Below are 23,668 nucleotides of genomic sequence, written 5' to 3' on the forward strand. Positions count from 1 at the left end.
TGTTAAAAATAAAGAAACAATCCATGCACATCTAGTAAGTAACATTTATTGGCTCAATTCCAAGCAACCTTTGCACTTATATTATGCAAACTTGTTCAATTATGCACTCTTATATTTGCTTTGGTTTGTGTTGGCATCAATCACCAAAAAGGGGGAGATTGAAAGGGAATTAGGCTTACACCTAGTCCCTAATTAATTTTGGTGGTTGAATTGCCCAACACAAATAAATGGACTAACTAGTTTGCTCTAGTGCATAAGTTATACAGGTGCCAAAGGTTCACACTTAGCCAATAAAAAGACCAAGTATTGGGTTCAAACAAAGGAGCAAGGGACAACCGAAGGCACCTCTGGTCTGGCGCATCGGACTGTCCGGTGTGCCACCGGACATGTCCGGTGCACCAGAGGACTCAAACTTCAAACTCGTCACCTTCGGGAAATTCCAGAGGCGACTCCGCTATAATTCACCGGACTGTCCGGTGCTCCAAGGAAGAGCGGCCTCCGGAACTCGCCAGCCTCGGGAATTCATTGTAGCTGCTCCGCTATAATTCACCGGACTGTCCGGTGTAACAGCAGGGCAACGGCTACTTCGGCGCCAACGACTACCTGCGACGCATTAAATGCGCGCGCTGCGCGCGCAGAAGTCAGGCACGCCCATGCTGGCGCACCGGACAATCTACAGTGCATGTCCGGTGCGCCACCGGACATTCAGGCGGGCCCAGAAGACAGAGCTCCAACGGTCGAACCCAACGGTTTTTGGTGACGTGGCTGTCGCACCGGACATGTCCGGTGTGCACCGGACTGTCCGGTGCGCCATCGAACAGACAGCCTGACCAAACGGCTAGTTTGGTGGTTGGGGCTATAAATACCCCCAACCACCCACCATTCATTGCATCCAAGTTTTCCACTTCCCAACTACTTACAAGAGCTCTAGCATTCAATTCTAGACACACCAAAGAGATCAAATCCTCTCCAAATTCCACACAACGCCCTAGTGATTAGAGAGAGAGATTTGCTTGTGTTCTTTCGAGCTCTTGCGCTTGGATTGCTTTCTTCTTTCTTGATTCTTTCTTGCGATCAAAACTCACTTGTAATTGAGGCAAGAGACACCAATCTTGTGGTGGTCCTTGTAGGAACTTTGTGTTCCAAGTGATTGAGAAGAGAAAGCTCACTCGGTCCGAGTGATCGTTTGAGAGAGGGTAAGGGTTGAAAGAGACCCGGCCTTTGTGGCCTCCTCAACGGGGAGTAGGTTTGAGAGAACCGAACCTCGGTAAAACAAATCCGCGTGTCTCACTTCATTATTCGCTTGCGATTTGTTTTGCACCCTCTCTCGCGGACTCTATTATATTTCTAACGCTAACCTGACTTGTAGTTGTGATTATTTTTTTGAGAATTTCAGTTTCGCCCTTGAGAGCACCTAGAGGGGGGGGGGGTGAATAGGTGATCCTGTAAAAACTTCAAACTTATAACCACAAAACTTGATTAGGTGTTAGCACAGTTTATGCCAAGTGGCTAGAGAGGAGTCAAAACACAATAACCACAAGAATCCAATCAAGCACAGAGTGACACAGTGGTTTTATCCCGTGGTTCGGCCAAGACCAACGCTTGCCTACTCCACGTTGTGGCGTCCCAACGGACGAGGGTTGCAATCAACCCCTCTCAAGCGGTCCAAAGACCCACTTGAATACCACGGTGTTTTGTTTTCCTTTCACTATCCCGTTTGCAAGGAATCTCCACAAATTGGAGTCTCTTGCCCTTACAAGTATATGATCACAAATGAAACACAGAGTAAGGGAGGGAAGCAACACACACAAATCCACAGCAAAAGCGCACACACACGGCCAAGAATCGAGCTCACGAGACTATCTCAGAGTTCTCACTTAGAACAGAGCTCGAATCACTTAGAAACACAAACAAATGCGCAGAGACTTAGTGTGGATGATCAAGAATGCTCAAAGGTTGCTTGTGTGTCTCCTCCATGCGCCTAGGGGCTCCTTTTATAGCCCCAAGGCAGCTAGGAGCCGTTGAGAGCAAATCCGGAAGGCCATCCTTGCCTTCTGTCGTCGGGGGCACCGGACAGTCCGGTGCACACCGGACACTGTCCGGTGCCCGATTTGTTTCCTTAAACGGCGAAGACGACCGTTGCAGACCGTTGGCAGATCTGGCGCTGTTGGCGCACCGGACATGTCCGGTGCACACCGGACAGTCCGGTGCCGTCTTCCGACCGTTGGCTCGGCCACGTGTCCCGCGCGGATTGCGCGGCCGACCGTTGGCCCTGGCCGACTGTTGGCTCACCGGACAGTCCGGTGCACACCGGACAGTCCGGTGAATTTTAGCCGTACGCCGCCGGCCAATTTCCCGAGAGCGGCCAGTTCGAGTCGCGCCAGCCTGGCGCACCGGACACTGTCCGGTGCACACCGGACAGTCCGGTGCTCCAGACCGAGCTGGGTCTTGGCAGCACACAGCCAAGTCCCTTCTCCTTTTCTCTATTCTTCTTCTTTCTGTTTCTAACACTTAGACAAATATATTAGTACTTAAAACCAATGTACTAAGGCTTAGAAACATACCTTTACTTCATGATTTTCACCTTGTTCATCCATGTACATAAATTCACATTTAGGCCCTTGTGTTTGCACTCAATCACCAAAATACTTAGAAATGGCCCAAGGGCACATTTCCCTTTCAATCTCCCCCTTTTTGGTGATTTATGCCAACACAATATAAAGCAACTAGAACAAGTGCAAAATCACTTTAAATAAAAACTCAAATTGGTTTTATTCAATTTTGGCATATATGGATCATCCTTTGCCACCACTTGGTTTGTTTTTGCAAATCAAACTCAAATCTCTATCTCTAAGTCAAACACACATGTTGAAGTATAAAGAGAGTCATTCCAAAAGAATTTGACCACGGATTTCAAAAACTCCCCCTTTTTCCCATAATCAACACTTCTCCCCACAAGAAGCCAACTTTTGAAAATAGAGGCAATAAGAGACAAAAAGCTTTTGACAAAACAAAAACTCTATTCTACTATTTTCAAAATCTCTCAAGTGGTAGCTGATCCATTTATCGCTTTGGCCTTTATTTTCTCCCCCTTTGGCATCAAGCACCAAAACGGGATCAATCTTGGCCCGTTAACCCCATTGCCTCACCAAAGTCTTCAATTAAGAGCAAATGGCAATAAGATTTCATGAGATGAACTTGGAATTAGTTACCCTCTCGTCGGAGTGCAGTGGAAGTCTTTCATGGTCCAAGTCCACCTTTTCCCTTTCAATCCTCCTTCGAGACTCCTTTGTTGAGGTCGGTGTGTCCGTCGGTTCCCATCGGAGTCTTTGCGGGCTTGGCGTCCTTCATCCCAAACCGCTTTAGCAGATCTTGCGTGTACTTCGTTTGGGAGATGAAGGTGCCGTCCTTGAGTTGCTTCACTTGGAACCCAAGGAAGTAGTTCAACTCGCCCATCATCGACATCTCGAATTTCTGCGTCATCACCCTGCTAAACTCTTCACAAGACTTTTGGTTAGTAGAACCAAATATTATGTCATCGACATAAATTTGGCACACAAACAAATCACCATCACATGTCTTTGTAAAGAGAGTTGGATCGGCTTTCCCAACCTTGAAAGCATTAGCAATTAAAAAGTCTCTAAGGCATTCATACCATGCTCTTGGGGCTTGCTTAAGTCCATAGAGCGCCTTAGAGAGCTTACACACATGGTCGGGGTACCGTTCATCCTCGAAGCCAGGGGGTTGCTCCACGTACACCTCCTCCTTGATTGGCCCGTTGAGGAAAGCGCTCTTCACATCCATTTGAAACAACCTGAAAGAATGGTGAGCGGCATATGCTAGCAAGATTCGAATTGACTCTAGCCTAGCCACAGGAGCAAAGGTCTCCTCGAAATCCAAACCTGCGACTTGGGCATAACCTTTTGCCACAAGTCGAGCCTTGTTCCTCGTCACCACCCCGTGCTCGTCCTGTTTGTTGCGGAACACCCACTTGGTTCCCACAACATTTTGCTTCGGACGAGGCACCAGTGTCCAAACTTCATTGCGCTTGAAGTTGTTTAACTCCTCTTGCATGGCCAACACCCAGTCTGGATCTAGCAAGGCCTCTTCTACCCTGAAAGGCTCAATAGAAGAGACAAAGGAGTAATGCTCACAAAAATTAACTAATCGAGATCGAGTAGTTACTCCCTTGCTAATGTCACCCAGAATTTGGTCGACGGGATGATCCCTTTGAATCATCGCTCGAACTTGGGTTGGAGGTGCCGGTTGCGCTTCTTCCTCCATCACTTGATCATCCTGTGCTCCCCCTTGATCAAGCGCCTCCACTTGAGGTACCTGTTCGTCATTTTTGGTTGGGGGATGCACCATAATTGAGGAAGAGGGTTGATCTTGCTCATCTTGTTCCTGTGGCCGCACTTCTCCAATCGCCATGGTTCTTATAGCGGCTGTCGGAACATCTTCTTCATCTACATCATCACAATCAACAACTTGCTCTCTTGGAGAGCCATTAGTCTCATCAAATACAACATCGCTAGAGACTTCAACCAAACCCGATGATTTGTTGAAGACTCTATACGCCTTTGTATTTGAGTCATAACCTAACAAAAACCCTTCTACAGCTTTGGGAGCAAACTTAGAATTTCTACCCTTCTTCACTAGAATGTAGCATTTACTCCCAAATACACGAAAGTACGATACATTGGGTTTGTTACCGGTTAGTAGCTCATACGACGTCTTCTTGAGGAGGCGATGAAGGTAGACCCTGTTGATGGCGTGACACGCCGTGTTCACGGCTTCCGTCCAAAAGCACTCGGGGGTCTTGAACTCTCCTAGCATCGTCCTCGCCATGTCGATGAGCGTCCTGTTCTTCCTCTCTACCACACCATTTTGCTGTGGTGTGTAGGGAGCGGAGAACTCGTGCTTGATCCCTTCTTCTTCAAGGAACTCCTCCACTTGAAGGTTCTTGAACTCGGACCCGTTGTCGCTCCTTATCTTCTTCACCTTGAGCTCAAACTCATTTTGAGCTCTCCTGAGGAAGCGCTTGAGGGTCCCTTGGGTTTCAGACTTATCCTGCAAAAAGAACACCCAAGTGAAGCGGGAAAAATCATCAACAATAACTAAACCATACTTACTCCCCCCTATGCTTAGATAGGCGACGGGTCCGAAGAGGTCCATATGCAGCAGCTCCAGGGGTCTTGAAGTGGTCATCACATTCTTGCTGTGATGTGCTCCTCCCACTTGTTTCCCTGCTTGACAAGCTGCACAAGGTCTATCTTTTTCGAATTGAACGTTAGTCAAACCTATCACGTGTTCTCCCTTTAGAAGCTTGTGAAGGTTCTTCATCCCCACATGTGCTAAGCGGCGATGCCACAGCCAGCCCATGCTAGTCTTAGCTATTAAGCATGCATCTAGACCGGCCTCTTCTTTTGCAAAATCAACTAAATAAAGTTTGCCGTCTAATACACCCTTAAAAGCTAGTGAACCATCACTCCTTCTAAAGACAGACACATCTACGTTTGTAAATAGACAGTTATACCCCATATGACATAATTGACTAACAGATAGCAAATTATATCCAAGACTCTCTACTAAAAATACATTAGAGATAGAATGCTCATTAGAAATCGCAATTTTACCTAACCCTTTTACCTTGCCTTGATTTCCATCACCGAATACAATTGAATCTTGGGAATCCTTATTTTTGACATAGGAGGTGAACATCTTCTTCTCCCCCGTCATATGGTTTGTGCATCCGCTGTCAATAATCCAGCTTGAACCCCCGGATGCATAAACCTGCAAGGCAAATTTAGGCTTGGGTCTTAGGTACCCAACTCATGTTGGGTCCTGCAAGGTTAGCACAAATGTCCTTAGGAACCCAAATGCAAGTCCTGTCTCCCTTGCATTTTGCCCCTAACTTCCTAGCAACTATTTTCCTATCCTTTCTACAAATAGCAAAGGAAGTGTTTAAAGCACAATAAATTATAGAAGGTTCATTCACTACTTTCCTAGGAGCATGAATAACATTCTTTCTAGGCACATGAGCAATATTCCTCCTAGGCATATCCCTATCATGCTTATAAGAAGAACTAGAGGCAAACATGGCATGAGAATCATAAACATGTGAATCAAAATCACTATAAGCATTTCTAGCATTTCTCCTATCATAATACATAAAAGCATGGTTCTTTTTAGCATTACTAGCCATAGGGGCCTTCCCTTTCTCCTTGACGAAGATGGGAGCCTTATGGCTTGTTAAGTTCTTGGCCTCTCTCTTGAAGCCAAGACCATCCTTAATTGAGGGGTGTCTACCAACCGTATAGGCATCCCTTGCAAATTTTATTTTATCAACTTCATTCTTGCTAGTCTTAAGTTGGGCATTAAGACTAGCCACTTCCTTATTTAATTTGGAAATTAAAACTAGATGTTCACTACAGGCATCAACATCGAAATCCTTACACCTAGTGCAAATCTTAACATGTTCTACACAAGAATTAGATTTATTTGCTACTTCTAACTTAGCATTTAAATCATTGTTAACACCTTGTAAAGTAGAAATGGTTTCATGACAAGTAGATAGTTCATAAGAAAGCATTTCATTTCTTTTTACTTCTAAAGCATATGATTTTTGTGCCTCTACAAATTTATCATGTTCATCATACAATAAATCCTCCTGCTTTTCTAAAAGCCTATCCTTTTCATTCAATGCATCAATCAATTCATTGATTTTATCTATCTTAGATCTATCTAAGCCCTTAAACAAGCATGAATAATCTATGTCATCATCACTAGACTCACTATCACTAGAAGAAGCATAAGTGGAGTCTTGAGTACTCACCTTCTTCTCTCTTGCCATAAGGCATGTGTGACACTCGTTGGGGAAGATGGTTGATTTGTTGAAGGCGGTGGCGGCGAGTCCTTCATTGTCGGAGTCGGACGAGGAGCAATCCGAGTCCCACTCCTTGCCTAGATGCGCCTCGCCCTTTGCCTTCTTGTAATGCTTCTTCTTTTCTCTCTTGTTCCCCTTTTCCTGGTCACTATCATTATCAGGACAGTTAGCAATAAAATGACCAAGCTTACCGCATTTGAAGCATGATCGCTTCCCCTTGGTCTTAGTCTTGCTCGGCTGTCCATTGCGACCCTTTAGCACCATCTTGAATCTCTTGATAATGAGGGCCATTTCTTCATCGTTGAGTCCGGCCGCCTCAATTTGTGCCACCTTGCTAGGTAGCGCCTCCTTGCTTCGTGTTGCCTTGAGAGCGAGAGGTTGCGGCTCGTTGATCGGACCATTCAAGGCGTCGTCCACATATCTCGCCTCCTTGATCATCATTCGCCCGCTAACAAATTTCCCAAGAACTTCTTCGGGCGACATCTTGGTGTACCTGGGATTTTCACGTATATTGTTCACCAAGTGAGGATCAAGAACGGTAAATGACCTTAGCATTAGGCGGACGACGTCGTGGTCCGTCCATCGCGTGCTCCCGTAGCTTCTTATCTTGTTGATAAGGGTCTTGAGCCGATTGTATGTTTGCGTTGGCTCCTCGCCCCTTATCATTGCGAACCGTCCAAGCTCGCCCTCCACCAACTCCATCTTGGTGAGTAAGGTGACGTCGTTCCCCTCATGAGAAATTTTGAGGGTGTCCCAGATTTGCTTGGCGTTATCCAAGCCGCTCACCTTATGGTATTCATTCCTGCACAAGGAAGCTAGAAGAACAGTAGTAGCTTGTGCATTCTTATGAATTTGTTCATTAATGAACATGGGACTATCCGAACTATCAAAATGCATTCCACTCTCTACAATCTCCCATATACTAGGATGGAGAGAGAATAGGTGACTACGCATTTTGTGGCTCCAAAATCCGTAGTCCTCTCCATCAAAGTGTGGGGGCTTGCCGAGTGGAATGGAGAGCAAATGAGAATGTGAACTTTGCGGAATACGAGAGTAATCAAAAGAGAAGTTCGAATTAACCGGTTTTCTTCTCTCGTAGTCGTTGTGGTCTTCGTCCTTTTGGGAGGAAGTAGACTCGTCGCTGTCGTAGTAGACGATCTCCTTGATGCGCCTGGTTTTCTTCTTCTTCCCTTCCTTCCGTCTTGGGCCCGAGCCGGAGTCGGTAGGCTTATCGTCCTTCGGCTCGTTGACGAAGGATTCCTTCTCTTTGTCGTTGATCACTATACCCTTCCCCTTAGGATCCATCTCTTCGGGCGGTTAGTCCCTTTGTGAAGAGAACGACTCCGATACCAATTGAGAGCACCTAGAGGGGGGGGTGAATAGGTGATCCTGTAAAAACTTCAAACTTATAACCACAAAACTTGATTAGGTGTTAGCACAGTTTATGCCAAGTGGCTAGAGAGGAGTCAAAACACAATAACCACAAGAATCCAATCAAGCACAGAGTGACACAGTGGTTTTATCCCGTGGTTCGGCCAAGACCAACGCTTGCCTACTCCACGTTGTGGCGTCCCAACGGACGAGGGTTGCAATCAACCCCTCTCAAGCGGTCCAAAGACCCACTTGAATACCACGGTGTTTTGTTTTCCTTTCACTATCCCGTTTGCAAGGAATCTCCACAAATTGGAGTCTCTTGCCCTTACAAGTATATGATCACAAATGAAACACAGAGTAAGGGAGGGAAGCAACACACACAAATCCACAGCAAAAGCGCACACACACGGCCAAGAATCGAGCTCACGAGACTATCTCAGAGTTCTCACTTAGAACAGAGCTCGAATCACTTAGAAACACAAACAAATGCGCAGAGACTTAGTGTGGATGATCAAGAATGCTCAAAGGTTGCTTGTGTGTCTCCTCCATGCGCCTAGGGGCTCCTTTTATAGCCCCAAGGCAGCTAGGAGCCGTTGAGAGCAAATCCGGAAGGCCATCCTTGCCTTCTGTCGTCGGGGGCACCGGACAGTCCGGTGCACACCGGACACTGTCTGGTGCCCGATTTGTTTCCTTAAACGGCGAAGACGACCGTTGCAGACCGTTGGCAGATCTGGCGCTGTTGGCGCACCGGACATGTCCGGTGCACACCGGACAGTCCGGTGCCGTCTTCCGACCGTTGGCTCGGCCACGTGTCCCGCGCGGATTGCGCGGCCGACCGTTGGCCCTGGCCGACTGTTGGCTCACCGGACAGTCCGGTGCACACCGGACAGTCCGGTGAATTTTAGCCGTACGCCGCCGGCCAATTTCCCGAGAGCGGCCAGTTCGAGTCGCGCCAGCCTGGCGCACCGGACACTGTCCGGTGCACACCGGACAGTCCGGTGCTCCAGACCGAGCTGGGTCTTGGCAGCACACAGCCAAGTCCCTTCTCCTTTTCTCTATTCTTCTTCTTTCTGTTTCTAACACTTAGACAAATATATTAGTACTTAAAACCAATGTACTAAGGCTTAGAAACATACCTTTACTTCATGATTTTCACCTTGTTCATCCATGTACATAAATTCACATTTAGGCCCTTGTGTTTGCACTCAATCACCAAAATACTTAGAAATGGCCCAAGGGCACATTTCCCTTTCAGCCCTATTCACCCCCCCTCTAGGCGACTTTCACCATTCACATGCACGCTGCTTGGATTGGCTTTTGAGCTAGTCCTTTGGTGAAAGGATCAGCAAGGTTCCTTTCAGATTTGATGTAATCTACAGTTATTACACTCGTCTCTCTAGCATGCCGACATAAATCAAGTCGTCTTCTGAAATGCCTCGAGGATTTTTGGTTGTCCTTTCTACTGTTCACTTTCAACAACACAGAAGTATTGTCACAGTATACTAGGACAACCGGTATCGACTTTGCTAGCATTGGAAGGTCTAACAACAGGTCTCTCAACCATTCAACCTCCAATGCTGCTGAATCAAGTGCAACTAATTCAGCCTCCTTGGTGGAACGTGTCGACACTGTTTGTTTAGACGATCTCCATGACACGGCCCCACTAGCTAAAGTGAACACATGTCCACTTGTAGACTTCATTTGATCCGAGTCAGAGATCTAGCTTGCATCACTGAATCCTTCAAGTACTGACGAAAATCCGGTATATTTAATACCAATGTTCATCACTCCCTTAAAATACCGAAGCACTCTGTACAAGGCTACCCAGTGTCTATCTCCTGGACTGGCTGAATAACGAGCCAGTCTGCATACTGCATATGAGATATCTGGTCTAGTTGCACTGCTCAGGTACATGAGAGGTATGATAATCTACGAATATAGTAGCTGGTTCACAGGCTCGCCTTCATGTTTACTGAGCGTGTAGGATGGATCATAGGGCGTGGTGATTGGTTTACAGTCCATATGTCCAAAGCGAGTCAGGATCTTGTCCACATAATTGAATTGTGACAAAGTAATCCCATCCTCACCCTTTATTAGCTTGATGTTCAATATTACATCAGCTTCACCCAAGTCCTTCATATCAAAGTTCTTGGAGAGGAATACTTTTGTCTCCATGATAGCCTCCAAATCGGCCCCAAATATCAATATGTCATCAACGTATAAACACATGATGACACATTTGCCCCCAGAGAAGCGATAATACACACACTTGTCGGCTTCGTTTACACAAAATCTGGCAGTGGTCAGAGTATTATTAAACTTCTCATGCCATTGTCTGGGAGCTTGCTTAATACCGTATAAGGATTTAATCAAGCGATACACTTTGCTCTCTTGTTCTTCAACCACAAATCCTTCTGGTTGCTGCATATAAATTTCCCCTTCTAGCTCTCCATTTAGGAATGTTGTCTTTACGTCTATTTGATGGACAAGAAGTTTATAAGCAGCCGCCAGCGCTAAAAACACACAGATAGTGGGCAATCGAGCCACCGGAGAATAAGTATCAAAATAATCCTCCTCTTTCTTTTGAGTAAAACCCTTAGCCACAAGACATGCCTTGTACTTTTCAATAGTACCATCGGGTCTCCTCTTCCTCCTAAAGATCCATTTGCAGCCCACAGGCTTGCAACCAGCTGGGAGATCATTTATCTCCCAAGTTCCGTTCGAGATGATTGAATCCATCTCGCTACGGACAACCTCCCTCCAGTACTCTGCATCCGGAGATGTATATGCCTCTGTGAGGGAGCGTGGTTCTTCATCCACTAGATAAATAATATAATCATCACCCAGAGACTTTTCAGTCCTTTGTCTCTTACTCCTCCTTAACTCCAAATCTGGAGTCTGGTCATGGACACTCGAGGGTAGAGAATGTGTCCGAGATGGACCATCTGGGGCTACTACTTCCTTATCCCGCATAGGGAAGATGCTCTCAAAGAATGTCACATCCCGAGACTCCATTATTACATTTACAACGACTTTGCTTGTCTCGGAATGGACCACTAGAAATCTATAAGCTGCACTGTTATGTGCATAACCTAGGAAGACACAGTCTATGGTCTTAGGGCCTAGCTTTCTCTTCTTCGGTAACGGGACATTCACCTTTTCAAGGCAGCCCCAAGTCCGAAGATGCGAAAGATCTGGCTTCCTTCCTTTAAATCCTTCATAGGGCGTGGCCTCACGGTTCCGAGGCGGCACCCTGTTCAGGACATAACACACTGTGAGTACTACCTCGCTCCACCGGATGTCAGGCATCCCTGAACTTTGCAATAAAGCATTAGCTAAGTCACACACCGTTCAGTTCTTCCTTTTAGCTACCCCGTTTGACTGAGGTGAATATGGAGTGATGGTTTCATGAATGATTCCACACTCTTTGCAGTACTCATCAAAAGGTTGGAAAGGTATTCACCTCCTCTATCAGACCGCAACCTTTTAATTTTCTTGTCTAACTGGTTTTCAACTTCAGTCTTATAGATCTTAAAGTGTTCTAGTGCCTCGTCTTTGGTTCTGAGTAAGTAAATATAACAGAACCTGGTAGCATCATCTATCAAGGTAAGAAAGTATCTTTTACCGCCTTTTGTGATTATACCATTCATCTCACAGACATCTGAGTGAATTAGTTCTAAAGGAGTGGTACTTCTGCCTTCAACCGTATGAAACGGTTTTCTAGGCTGCTTAGCTTGCACACAAATACCACATTTTACACCTTTAACATGTTTATATTCAGGAATTAAATACATGTCACTTAATCTCTTAATGGCCTCAAAATTCACATGACACAAATGGGAATGCCATACATCATTAATAGAATCGTTATTACATACCATATTAACATGGTAAGATGAATGATTGTTCAAAATAGAAAGACAGAACAAACCGCCTGACTCATATGACTTTCCAACAAAAGTACCAAACTTAGACATGACCACTTTATTAGACTCAAACACTAATTTGGGACCCTGTCGACATAGCAGCGACACTGATATGAGGTTCCGGCTCATCGAGGGCACAAAGAGCACGTCCTTCAGCACAAGCATCTTCCCTGAAGTTAACTTCAGGTAGACCTATCCAGTACCTCGAACTGCTGCCGGAACACCATTTCCCATCAAGACTGGTGCGCTGTTGTATCCCTGGAAAGAAGAGAACATGGATCGATCAGCACAAATATGAACCGTAGCACCGGAATCCATCCACCAGTCATCTGATGGACTTGCCATAAAGGCCTGAGGTGCATACCCTGGGTGGAGTTAACCACCACGTTCCCTTCTTTGCGCTGAGGTGGATGACCTTTTCCCTTCCTAAGTTTGCACCTCCGAGTTGTATGCCCGGATACACCACACACGTAGCAGATAAAGTTCTCCTTTTTTCTTCTTCATCTTTTTGGACTTAGGTTGGTTCAGATTCTTCTGTGGAGAGTTCTTCTTCTTCTGGAATTTTCTATCTCCACCCTTCTCAACAACGTGAGCCTGGAGTTGCTGGGATGGCTTGTTACTGGCCCTTGCACACTCTTCCACATTTATCGCAGTTGACAACTCAGTGAGAGTCATTTGCTTCTTCATGTGGCGGCGTGAAGTCACAAAGTCTCGCCAAGAAGACGGGATCTTTGCCAGTATTGCATTCACCTGAAAACTGTCTGGTAGGACGCAGCCATATTGGACCAAGTCCCTAACAAGGAGTTGAATTTCCTGTAGCTGCTCCATAACAGACATCCCCTCAGCCATTTTATAGTTGAGGTAGTTTTCCGTTGTGAAAGACTCATTGCCATTGTCAACTTCAGAGAACTCGTTCTCAAGTTCAGTCCATAGACCCTTAGCGGAGGTAAAACCAGACTACACGTCAAATAAGCGGTTCGACAAGACGTTCAGCAGATGAGACAAGCATGCCTCATTGGCTTCGTCCCACTTGGCCTTCTTCGCTAGTGCGGCGGCCTTCGCTGCATCATTAGCATTATCTGATGCAGCCTCGGGAACAACCGACATCACTACCCAAAATAATTTTAGGTCAGTGAGCCACATGCGAGTCTTAATCTGCCAGCGCTTAAAGCTTGCGCCGTCGAACGCTTCAGGCTTAATGACATCAGAACTAGAGGCCATTATACAGAATTGGTTTCTGGATTGTTGTAATATTAGAGAAATAAGTTACATGCTTTCAATATATTTATATATATTAAATATTCTAATTCCAAATAAAACAAACATATAACTCAGATAAATGCCATATGTAATTATAGTAGCAATGAACAGTAGCAATTCTAGGACATGTTAACATGCAAAATAGTTGCTCAGGTCCATTTCAAAAATAAACATGGCTTGCAGATGAAGAAGGCAGATTTTGCACATAAACATTATTGTTTATCTTTTTATATTGCTCTCAAAATAGCGGGTTGCTGTAATAAATAAGCCTCCAACGCTAAATGGTGACCAGAGATCCTCGACTAACGTGACAGTCTTATCTTACCAAATCAGGATTTTAGATCAGATGTAATAAGCCTAATAATCAAGTATAAATAATAATAGTAAGGAGCTGTATACTAAATAAAATAACAGAATTTAATACAGGTAAACAACCTCAATAAATAGAGATATAATTAGGCATAAATAATATCAATGCTGAAAATAACAACACACTAAAATCCAGACTGTCACGTCGTCTCACTACACCGCTATCATTATTGAGCAATCAAATCCGCCCACAAATTGTGCAATCACACCCAAGTAAATAATACTAGCATATTGCACAAAATTACTCAATAAATATAGAGAGACAACGGGTAACTCACAGCACGTAGATTGTCTACGTGGGAAGACCAGCTCAGCGAACACAAGGTTCTGTCCCAGAAAACCAATTTCGCCGCCCACGTCCGGACCTGCACGACGGGAGGTTGACAGAGATACTAGAGCCGCTGCTGAGGCCGTGTGTGACGTCCACGACACCAGTCCGAGAAGAATAACACCGCATAGCAGGGAGCTCAAGCACCAGACCACGGTGGACAATAATCAGATCAGAACAGCACCGCACAGGGGCTGAAATACAGTAACAGGACGCAAGAAATACACGAGCGCAGCTCCACTTTCTCCCACTTCCAATCACCAATGGCTCGCTCAACACAAGAACACCAGGAGCGATCGAATCGATCTAAAATCGCGACTGAAATGGTGGAAGAAAAAGAGAACAGAGAACCTCACGTTTTTAGGGTGAAGCTGCAGGGGAATTACGGCCCATGCCTTTTATGGAGCCGAGAAGGGGAGGAGGCAAACAGATGAGCATCAGCGCCGGAAGCTTTCGCCGAAGGACTCAGAGCCGTTCGGCCAGCCGCCGCCACTCAGCCTCCAACTTTCTCTCCCCTCGGTCTGCCCGAGCAGTACACAAGTGCCCTGGCTTTTGCCAGCCCTAGGAACGTGCCCGCTTGGTGGGCTGCTCGGCCACCAGGCCTTATAGCGGCCCACCTGGCTAGCTTTCTTTTTTAATAAAGTGAAAACTCAAAATGGACAACACATACTATATTTATTCTCGAATGTTTATGGTTCACTAGTTTATTTTTAAACTAAAAGGCGACAAAAAAGGAGGGAGTATATTCAAGTCAATATTCCAGTTTTGTCTGATGTGTTTCAATTTTCATACCAAGGTGATTTATATGACTTCCACCAGTAGATATGTCAATAAATTCCATTGCATTCGATGTTACAAACCTGTTATAATGTTAAATATGTAATCTCGCGGTTCTGGTAGCTCGATATGTAATCTGTACAAAGTTCAAATATATATAATTGGCGGTTGAAGTGTCTGGTGCGAAGAACCAATTTCCCAGATACTCGTGCTGGCAAAGTTCTAATATTCACGGAAACCACGGGGTGAGATTTTCATTTGTGCTTTGGTTGTTGATCAACATGGCAGTACGGTATCTACACGTGCTGGAATGAAATGCGGCCATGCTGGTGTGCTCGTACCGTGCATGCAGCAAGAGAAACATGAGCGATATGTTGAGTGTCTGCAACCCTATGGAGAAAGCGTTGTGACTATTTTCAAGCACGTTAGTCTCTTCGTGTATATAGACCATTACTTATGAGTTTTTACTTTAAAGGTCCATTAGTTTCTCATGGATCATGATTTCCTCTTGTGTCATATATTCAACAATCTTCCACTTCGACTATTCGACTAGATTCGATCGGATATGCAATTGTTCCAACCCTTTAAATACGTGACTTGTTAGATTCTATATAGACAACCATGGTTGAAACTATTTTCGATCCATTAGTCAGCACTGTCTAGTGGCATGTATTGAATCTTGTGTATACATAAAAGATTATATCTAAACCTTTATATACACAGATTTTGATCCTTTTGCTACATGGTATCTGTTGATCTCAAGACAAATTTTGTGCCACCCTTATAGTCCAATATTTCACTCGATCTTGAAGTGGATTTCAACTCGAGATCGACTCTTTAGTAACATCATTTTTTTTTCTCGAACGCGCAGGAGGACTGCACGTCATTATATTAAGAAAGGAAAAGGTCCAAGAGGACCAAAATACAATGCCCGTAGGGCAAACAGAACACTTGACCACACTCTAGACCCTACTCATAATAGCAGGAAGACCAAAACTTGCTAGCTGCCTAGCCCCAGCCCTCTCCCAACAACTTAACTCAGTCAGAAATAAGCTTCTAATAAAACACATGGAAGGGTTTACACCATCAAAAACAGCTTTGTTTCTAGTCAGCCATATGCACCAAGACCCCAAAATAATGAGACTGTTGAAGCCTTTCTTTCTGAATTTGGGCACCTTCTTAAGCGCCTTCCTCCACCAATCAGCAAATGAGATTTCATCAACAGCAGGAATGAGATCCCCAAGACACAAGGGAACAAGAATAGCATGCCAAAATTGTCTGGCAAAACTGCAAGTACACAAAAGATGTTGCACTGTTTCCTGCTCTTGGTCACAAAGAACACAAACCGCCGGATGTTGCAGCCCTCTCCTCCTTAGTCTATCAGCAGTCCAACACTTATTCCTTATCGCCAGCCAGAGGAAGAACTTGCATTTTGGGGGAGCCCAGGATTTCCACAAACGTTTCCATGGCTCAAACGAAATCGAACCCATGAAAAAAGCCTTATAGCATGACTTTGAGGAGAACATCCCAGAAGAAGAGTGCATCCAAACATGTCTGTCAGCATCATGAGAGAGCCTAACGTCCCCCAAAGTATCCCATAACAACAGGTATTGCTGCAACCCACTCAAGGAAAGAGCACCATGAATATCACTGACCCAATGCCAATTATCCAGAGCCTGTGCCACCGTTCTAGAAGAATACGCCTTGCGGCCAACCAAACCCACCACCTCAGGGGCAATGTCCTGGATAGTATTTCCATGAATCCATCTATCCGACCAGAAGAGAGTAGTAGCCCCATTCCCTAAAATGGTAAATACCGACAAATCAAAGAACTGTCTAACTTGACGTTGCACCATAATTAACTCTTTAATCATATTAGTATGGACATGCAATTTCATAATCCTACCACATCGAGGGACACAAAGATATTTTTCTCGTTACGTAGGAGGGACAAAGTCCATCTTGATTTGCTTACATTCCATCCTATGTTACATAGTATATCTGAAAGCTGCTTTTATAACTATATAGTTATGTAGTAACATTTGACAGCCAAAAATATACCACTATAAAATGGGAAATAACAGCAACAATAGGTATCAAAATAAACTCTTAATTTTTCTCTACTACAAATATTGATGAATAGGATCTTTATGATGCAATAATTGGATAGACATTAAAATAATCTCTTAATTTTTCTAAGAGAAGCTATATTTTTATATTTAGTACATGAAAGAATAATACAATATAAAAATAAAACATCACATATAATCATATTAAATGCAAGATAGTTTGATGGTTATATTTGGCCCATCGTTCACAATATCCCGTGCATCATCAAGTTAGGTAGAAAACTAGACACTACTCTTTGGCGTGAAAAAGGATTGTTCAAATAATCTATACTATATGAAACAGTGACGCTTAAGAGAGCAGGTGAATTAGACTTTTAAAAATTATCTCTAAACTAGGCCACAAATAAATTCATAAAGCAAAAACCTATGCAAATAAACAAAATAAAAGGTGCAAACTAGGTTTTGTCTGAGTATTGCTATCTCTACCGCAAAAGAGTTTTACAACCTAAGTTCCAATCCTAAATATTCTAACTAGAAAGTAGAGATTGAAACTTAAGTACTTAATGTAAATACGGAAGGTAGTGATGCAAAATCCCGTGGATAACACTGGTATTTTTACCGGGGTATCCGAAACCACGCAAGGTCTCGACTAATCCTCGTTGGTGCCCTTACGCAAATGGTAGAGGGCCAAGCACCATGGACGAGTAACTCTGTAGAGAGTCGTGGGCCTTCTCCACATGCAAGCGATGCTCCGCTTCCGGTTTCCTCTCGGACGCTCCCCGCCGTCTTGACCATCGAGCTTCCAGCCAAAACGTCGGGAGCCTCGTTCCCTCCGGTACACGATGGCAGCGGTGACACAAACGCGATTATCACTGTCTCACAAGACTCTCGCCCCACTCAGTGCAATATTACAATGACTCGCGTAAGAGCAAAGGGTTTGTGTGGGGTTTTCTTCCCTCACTTAACTAATTAGCATTGCACTAGAGCAAGCGCAATAACAGTCTAACTAGCCTAAGCACCTCGCAAAACACCTATACTAATCACCGGATGAATCCCTTATGCACTTATGTGTTGGAGCTCTTGGAAATGTGCCTCTATGCTTGGGATATGTTTATTGTGCTCCACACACCACTTATGACCGGTTGAAGCGGTATAAATAGCCTGCCCCTCAAATAGAGCCATTGGACAGAAAGCAGCTTATCAGACGCACCGGATAGTCCGGTGCACACCGGACATGTCTGGTGCCTCAGCCACACCAGTCGATCGTTTGAAAGGAGCCGCTGTCGACAATTGGAAAAGCTCTTGCCGACCGTTTGTCAGATTGTCCGGTGCACACGGGATAGTATGGTGCTCTAGCTCCCGAGAGTCCATTTGCGGAGCTCTCTGCAAAGGTTGTCCGGTGCACATCGGACAGTCCAACGACTTCATACATGACAGTACGGTACGCTACCAGTGCGCTGGTTGACTGCCCTTTTCTTGTATACTTCAATCTTTTATCCTTGGGCTCTTTTGGTCTTGAGTCTTGGACTTATGCTTGATATTTGTTGATCTTCTAATTATCTTTTAGGTCTTCTTTTGAGGTGTTGCATTCTTAGAGCCTCAGTCCAATCCTATTTTACATCATGTGAACTACAATCACAAATACTTGAAGAACATTAGACCACAAGGTTATGTTGATCATCGAACACCAAAATTCTTAATCAAATTGACCGAGGTCCATTTTCCTTACATATACGTTAAACTCACCACCTAAGAACTTCTTAGAAATTCATTGATTACACAATGGAATTGCTATGAAAATCTCATCGAATTAATGAACAAGACGATTTTATGATATTACAAATGCATCTGTTTTCACCGTCAATCATATTGACAATCATATGAAGTAGACGATAACAATACATCTAACTTGGATATATAGTCTTTCCCAAGCTGAAAGATACACACAAAGTTAGCCTCGATATTGATTCCAGATAGTATGGGCAAGTTGTGCGAGTGGTCAGAAGAAAAATCGACCTAATCGTATGCCTCAATGGTGATTTCAATCAGTATTGGCAAATAAGATGTGCGACTACACCAACAACGACATCATCCCTTCCAATCGATGCTACAACCAAAGCAAAATAGATCTAATCTACTAGGCATATTTCTTACATGCAAGCCATCCATATAAAAACTACATAGAGCTAGTTATGATAGCACTGCATGAAAAACATATACGCTACACACTAGCATATCTACCACGATCAATCAAGATAACATGCGAGTAGTGGATTATTGGTCGTTATCACTGGACACGCAATATAGTGGAAAAATAATACGCGATGTAGTGAAAGTATTCGAACGTTCTCGTGTACCAATAGTAGCAACATATTCACATGTGCTCAAGTTCGTTGCCAATCAACATCGCATGAGCATCTCCATTGTATCTACACATGCGAGGATAAGACGATGTGACACTGGTGTGCTAGCACTGTATTCCCATCGAGAGAAACTGCACCAATCTTGAGCATCTACAACCCTAGGAGAGAGCGTGGCGGTGGCTAAGATTATTCTCTCAAGTACACTAACCCATATATATATAAACTCTTGCTAATGAGCTGTTATCCTAAAGATTTAGTATTTTCATAGATTATAATTGCCTCTTAGATATATATTCTTCTACGGCTTCTGTGAAAATTTTAGTACGAGGAAGCTGCTTTCTGGGTAGAAGCTGAGAGAAAGCTAATTGGTTTGTTTTTAAGAAGGAAAACAGATTTGGAAGAACAATGAAGACCTAACTTTCACACTGACACTGTGGAGTGTGGTGCGTGCTGTCAATCGAGTCTAGGCCCATCCAGCCCACTGTCCAGTAATGTTGGTTGGCCCAAAAAGAAAAGGCATTAACAAGACAACGGCCGGGCCGCTCGTCGTGTCTCCTCGACTCCTCTCTTCTTCCTCCGCTCCACTTCCTGCACCCGCTTCTTCCCCCAAAGGCCAAAACCCTAAATCTCCTCCCTCCCTCCCTCCAAGCACCTAGCTGCCGCCGGTTCCCGCGTATGGGAGGGTCGCGGCGCAAATTGAAGCGCTCCCGCACTAAGGTCCGCGTGGGGCTTCCCCGCCGGAAACCCAATGAATTCAAGGCGGCCTTCGAACTCCCCGAGGCACTCGCCGCCGCCGCCGGGGCCGGGGCGGGCTGGGACGCGGAGGGCAGCGTAGTGAAGAACTACGCCGCGTTCGGGGTGGTGGCCAACCCAAACCTACTCGGTGCGCACTCCCGCGGCACGCCGCGGCTCGTCCAGAGCGCGGCGCTGCAGGCGCCCGACGTCGCCGCCGCGCATGCACCCGTCCCGGAGTTCGAGCCAATCGATACCGGCAGCGACCTCGAGGACGACGGTCAGCCCCTTAAACTCCCTCCCCTCTGCTCCTTTTGGTGGTGCTTATTTGGAACTTATGTAATTGAGTTGCCATAGACAGTGGAATAGTTGGTTTAGTTCGCATGTTCCCTAAAGTTCTGATTACCAAGGTACATGATAAGGTTAAACTGGATAAGGATGTTTCTCGTTCAATTACGTTGACTGGGATGCTTAGAAGCCATGGTTATTAGCTCTAGTGAATTCACTATTCTCAGAGATTGATCAAACAAAAGCCTTGGATCTAATTATTTTCATTAGCTATTGCAACACATGCTGAAGCTTGTCTTGGACTGTATTTTCTCTGAATTGTGAATGTTTGCTTTGAAGTGCCAAATACTATGAAACACTCTTATTCTAGAAAACGAGGTAGGATTAAAAAAAAATCCGATTTCTTCTACACTTTAATCTAGTAAGGGATCACTTGATGTTTTAATCTTTACAGAATAGAATAGCATTTGTTTCATAACAAAAACATTTTTCTATAAGATAGAACAATGATTAATGAGTATAGAATGCAGCTGTTGTACTAAAAATTATAAAGTGCACATGGTTTTGCTTAACATAGTGTTAGATAAATGATCTGTCATGGCTACCTGAAGTTGTAAAGAGTTCGGCCAGTTTTAGCATCTGATTTCGAAAAATAAATCAATTTGTTAAAAGTGCACCGTGTTGAACACAAAATTCAACTTGAATGGTTTCATGCTAGTTGTCGATGTCTGCAGTAGTCTTGTGTATTACCATAATGATGCATAGTATAAAGAGTAAAAGAATGTGGTCTTGTGGAAAAAAAAAGGTGTTTGCTATGCACCAGGTAACAAGTATGTTCCGTCCAACATGAACTGCGATATATTCCAGCAATGGATCAAAGGGCAGGCCTAGCACCGGAAGCTCCCACATGAGTGAGGAATGGGGAGGGGATAAACCGAGGCACCCCCCCCCCCCCCCCACACACACACACAAATGCAAAACTTGGAACCTGGTGACTCAGTGAGACAGCTCTAACCAATGCACTAGGTCTGCCCTTTAAATGTTCTATGGAGTGAACTTGAATTTTAAGCTTGTTCTTGGCACATTATATAATGTAGCAATATATCATTTAGAGGTTTAATTTGTAGAGTTCCATGTGTTCTTTCCTTTTGGTTGCATTTTACAAGGACCAACTTGGTATGTTGTGTTTGGCATCATTCCCAAGATATGCGAATATCATTCCTTTTTGTTTTCTTAATTGCATAGATCCCACAGAAAAACTTCTATGATGTTGTCTGTGAGCATTGCACTTCTTTTTTTTTGGGAAAACAATCCAAATTTCTCCCTCCAAATTTGGCCTATGTCCAGATCCCCCCCCCCCCAAAACTAATATTTAGTTCAATGTACTCTGTCCAACTATTTTAATTGGTCCAATTTACATCTTAAGAAAGATTTTGTATGTACAAATTGATTTATTACATATGAATTTACCATCATTATATTTTGTATGATAATGTACCTCTGGTGTTATTTATTATTAAATTCCTAAACTACCAAAATAGTGGCAGAAAATAATATAGCTGTCTTTCCTAATATAATTCATCATGTCTTCTATCACTTCACAAAATATGATACTAAAACTCTTAAGTTAAATGTGAAGAAACAAATATAATAACAAATCTTGCTAAGTGGTAAACCGGACCAACTCAATTAGTTGGGGAGTAAATCGGATCAAAGTTGTTGTCTGGACCAATGTCAAACTGAGGGGAGTAAGGTTGATATTTTCCTTTTTTTAATCTCATGCGAGTGTTTTAATGTTTAATGTAATGTAGACCTGAAGTCTGCTCTTGGGAAGAAAAGGAAGGATGGCAAATCTGCACCGTTGCAACCACTTACTAAAGTTCAACGTGTTTGCATTGGCAGATTAATAGAGAAGTACGGTGATGACTACAAGGTATAGTTGAATATTGAGATGTGGCGTTAACCAGAGTTAATAGTTTACATGGACTTTAATTATGAGATCGTTGACTGAAAGACCATCGTGCTTGCAGGCCATGTTCATGGATACCAAGCTGAACGCAATGCAGCACTCTGTGGGTACATTGAAGAAACTATGCGAAAGACACCACGTTGATGGCAAGATCTTCGTCTATCCACTGTAGTATTGTGCTGGCACCTACTTCAGCCTCAGTGTACTCTTTTCGCCCCGTTAATGGAACAAGAACAATTTTGCAATGTGCCCCAAAGAGGAATCCGCAATTCAGAACTATTGTGTACTTACTTTTCGAGAGTTGTCTTGATCTCCCAATATTGCTGTGTCACTTTGTCGATTGTCGCAGTAGTTTGCTGTTCTTTTGTCAAGCGAATTATGCAGGGATAAACCATACAGTCGTTTAAGCAAAAGGACAATATCCTAGGCTGTATCCAGCAGCTGCTATCTCATCTTCTATCCTGCCCCTTAGACTTCACTCTATAAAAGGACGGAGGTGTTCAAGATCTAATGTTCTTAATTTTCCTGGTTAGGACAACATCAATCTTTCCTCATTTCTGCAGGACTTAGAGATCAGATTAGGGTTTCACTGTGGTGGTTAGGGTGGTCTGGACAACATTGGTTTCTAAGCCGGTCCCTTAGGCCTTGTTCGTTTATATCGGATTGGTAGGTCGGAACGATTTCTAGCCGAATTGCTTATCTAATTTATATAAACTTTAATTAGCTAGAACGATTCCGGGTCTAATCCGACGTAAACGAACAAAGCCTTAACCTTTTTATTCCCGCGCGTGAAGGGGGTCACAACTAACATGATAGTTACGTCTTTGATCAGGGCACTTAGAACTTAGTTAGGCTTAAGTAACACGAGATCAACCCAACATTCCCTCACTTGATCTCATACTTATTTGCGTATACTTGAAACTTACTTTCTTGATCACTTAACTTCTCAACTTACAATTTCTCCCCCTCAATAGATCACTATGCCAAGACCAAAGCTTGTTAGACACTATTGAACTAAGGTACTGTTTGGTTTAGATATTTGTAATGTAATGGGTAATTGATAACGTTAAATCATGTTTGTTTTAGTCTAATCGTAATCAGATATTATACTAAAAATTGATACCGGACTATTCAAATTTGTTACCGATAGTAATCGAGTGTAAACCATTACCATTACCCTTTGTGTTACATTTCGTGAACCAAACAGCACCTAAATGACTATAATACACCATTCTATCTCAAAGTAGAGAGAACTTAATACTTAAGGAAGATAGTTTTATTTTATGACCCTTAGTCCAGAATCACAAGTGCTCTATTAAAGTCATGT

The 23,668-nt window shown here is 43.9% G+C and overlaps 1 protein-coding gene across 1 annotated transcript; it reads left to right on the top strand.

The window, feature by feature from the left end:
- Positions 1 to 19,905: 19,905 nt before the first annotated feature.
- On the top strand, positions 19,906 to 22,659 carry LOC100276978 (uncharacterized). The gene is made up of 3 exons (NM_001150659.3): positions 19,906 to 20,364; positions 22,184 to 22,305; positions 22,403 to 22,659. The coding sequence occupies exons 1-3, from the start codon at positions 20,028 to 20,030 to the stop codon at positions 22,511 to 22,513; spliced, it is 570 nt and encodes a 189-aa protein (NP_001144131.2). The 5' UTR covers positions 19,906 to 20,027; the 3' UTR covers positions 22,514 to 22,659.
- Positions 22,660 to 23,668: the final 1,009 nt, after the last annotated feature.

The sequence above is a fragment of the Zea mays genome, chromosome 6 (genome assembly GCF_902167145.1).
Source record: "Zea mays cultivar B73 chromosome 6, Zm-B73-REFERENCE-NAM-5.0, whole genome shotgun sequence".
Taxonomy (NCBI): Eukaryota; Viridiplantae; Streptophyta; class Magnoliopsida; order Poales; family Poaceae; genus Zea; species Zea mays.

Excerpts from the sequence above, each read along its gene's own strand:
- LOC100276978 (NM_001150659.3), top strand. The coding sequence starts at position 20,028 with ATGGGAGGGTCGCGGCGCAAATTGAAGCGCTCCCGCACTAAGGTCCGC. Across the intron at positions 20,365-22,183 it reads CAGCGACCTCGAGGACGACG|ACCTGAAGTCTGCTCTTGGG; the intron begins GTCAGCCCCTTA and ends AATGTAATGTAG. Across the intron at positions 22,306-22,402 it reads AGTACGGTGATGACTACAAG|GCCATGTTCATGGATACCAA; the intron begins GTATAGTTGAAT and ends TCGTGCTTGCAG.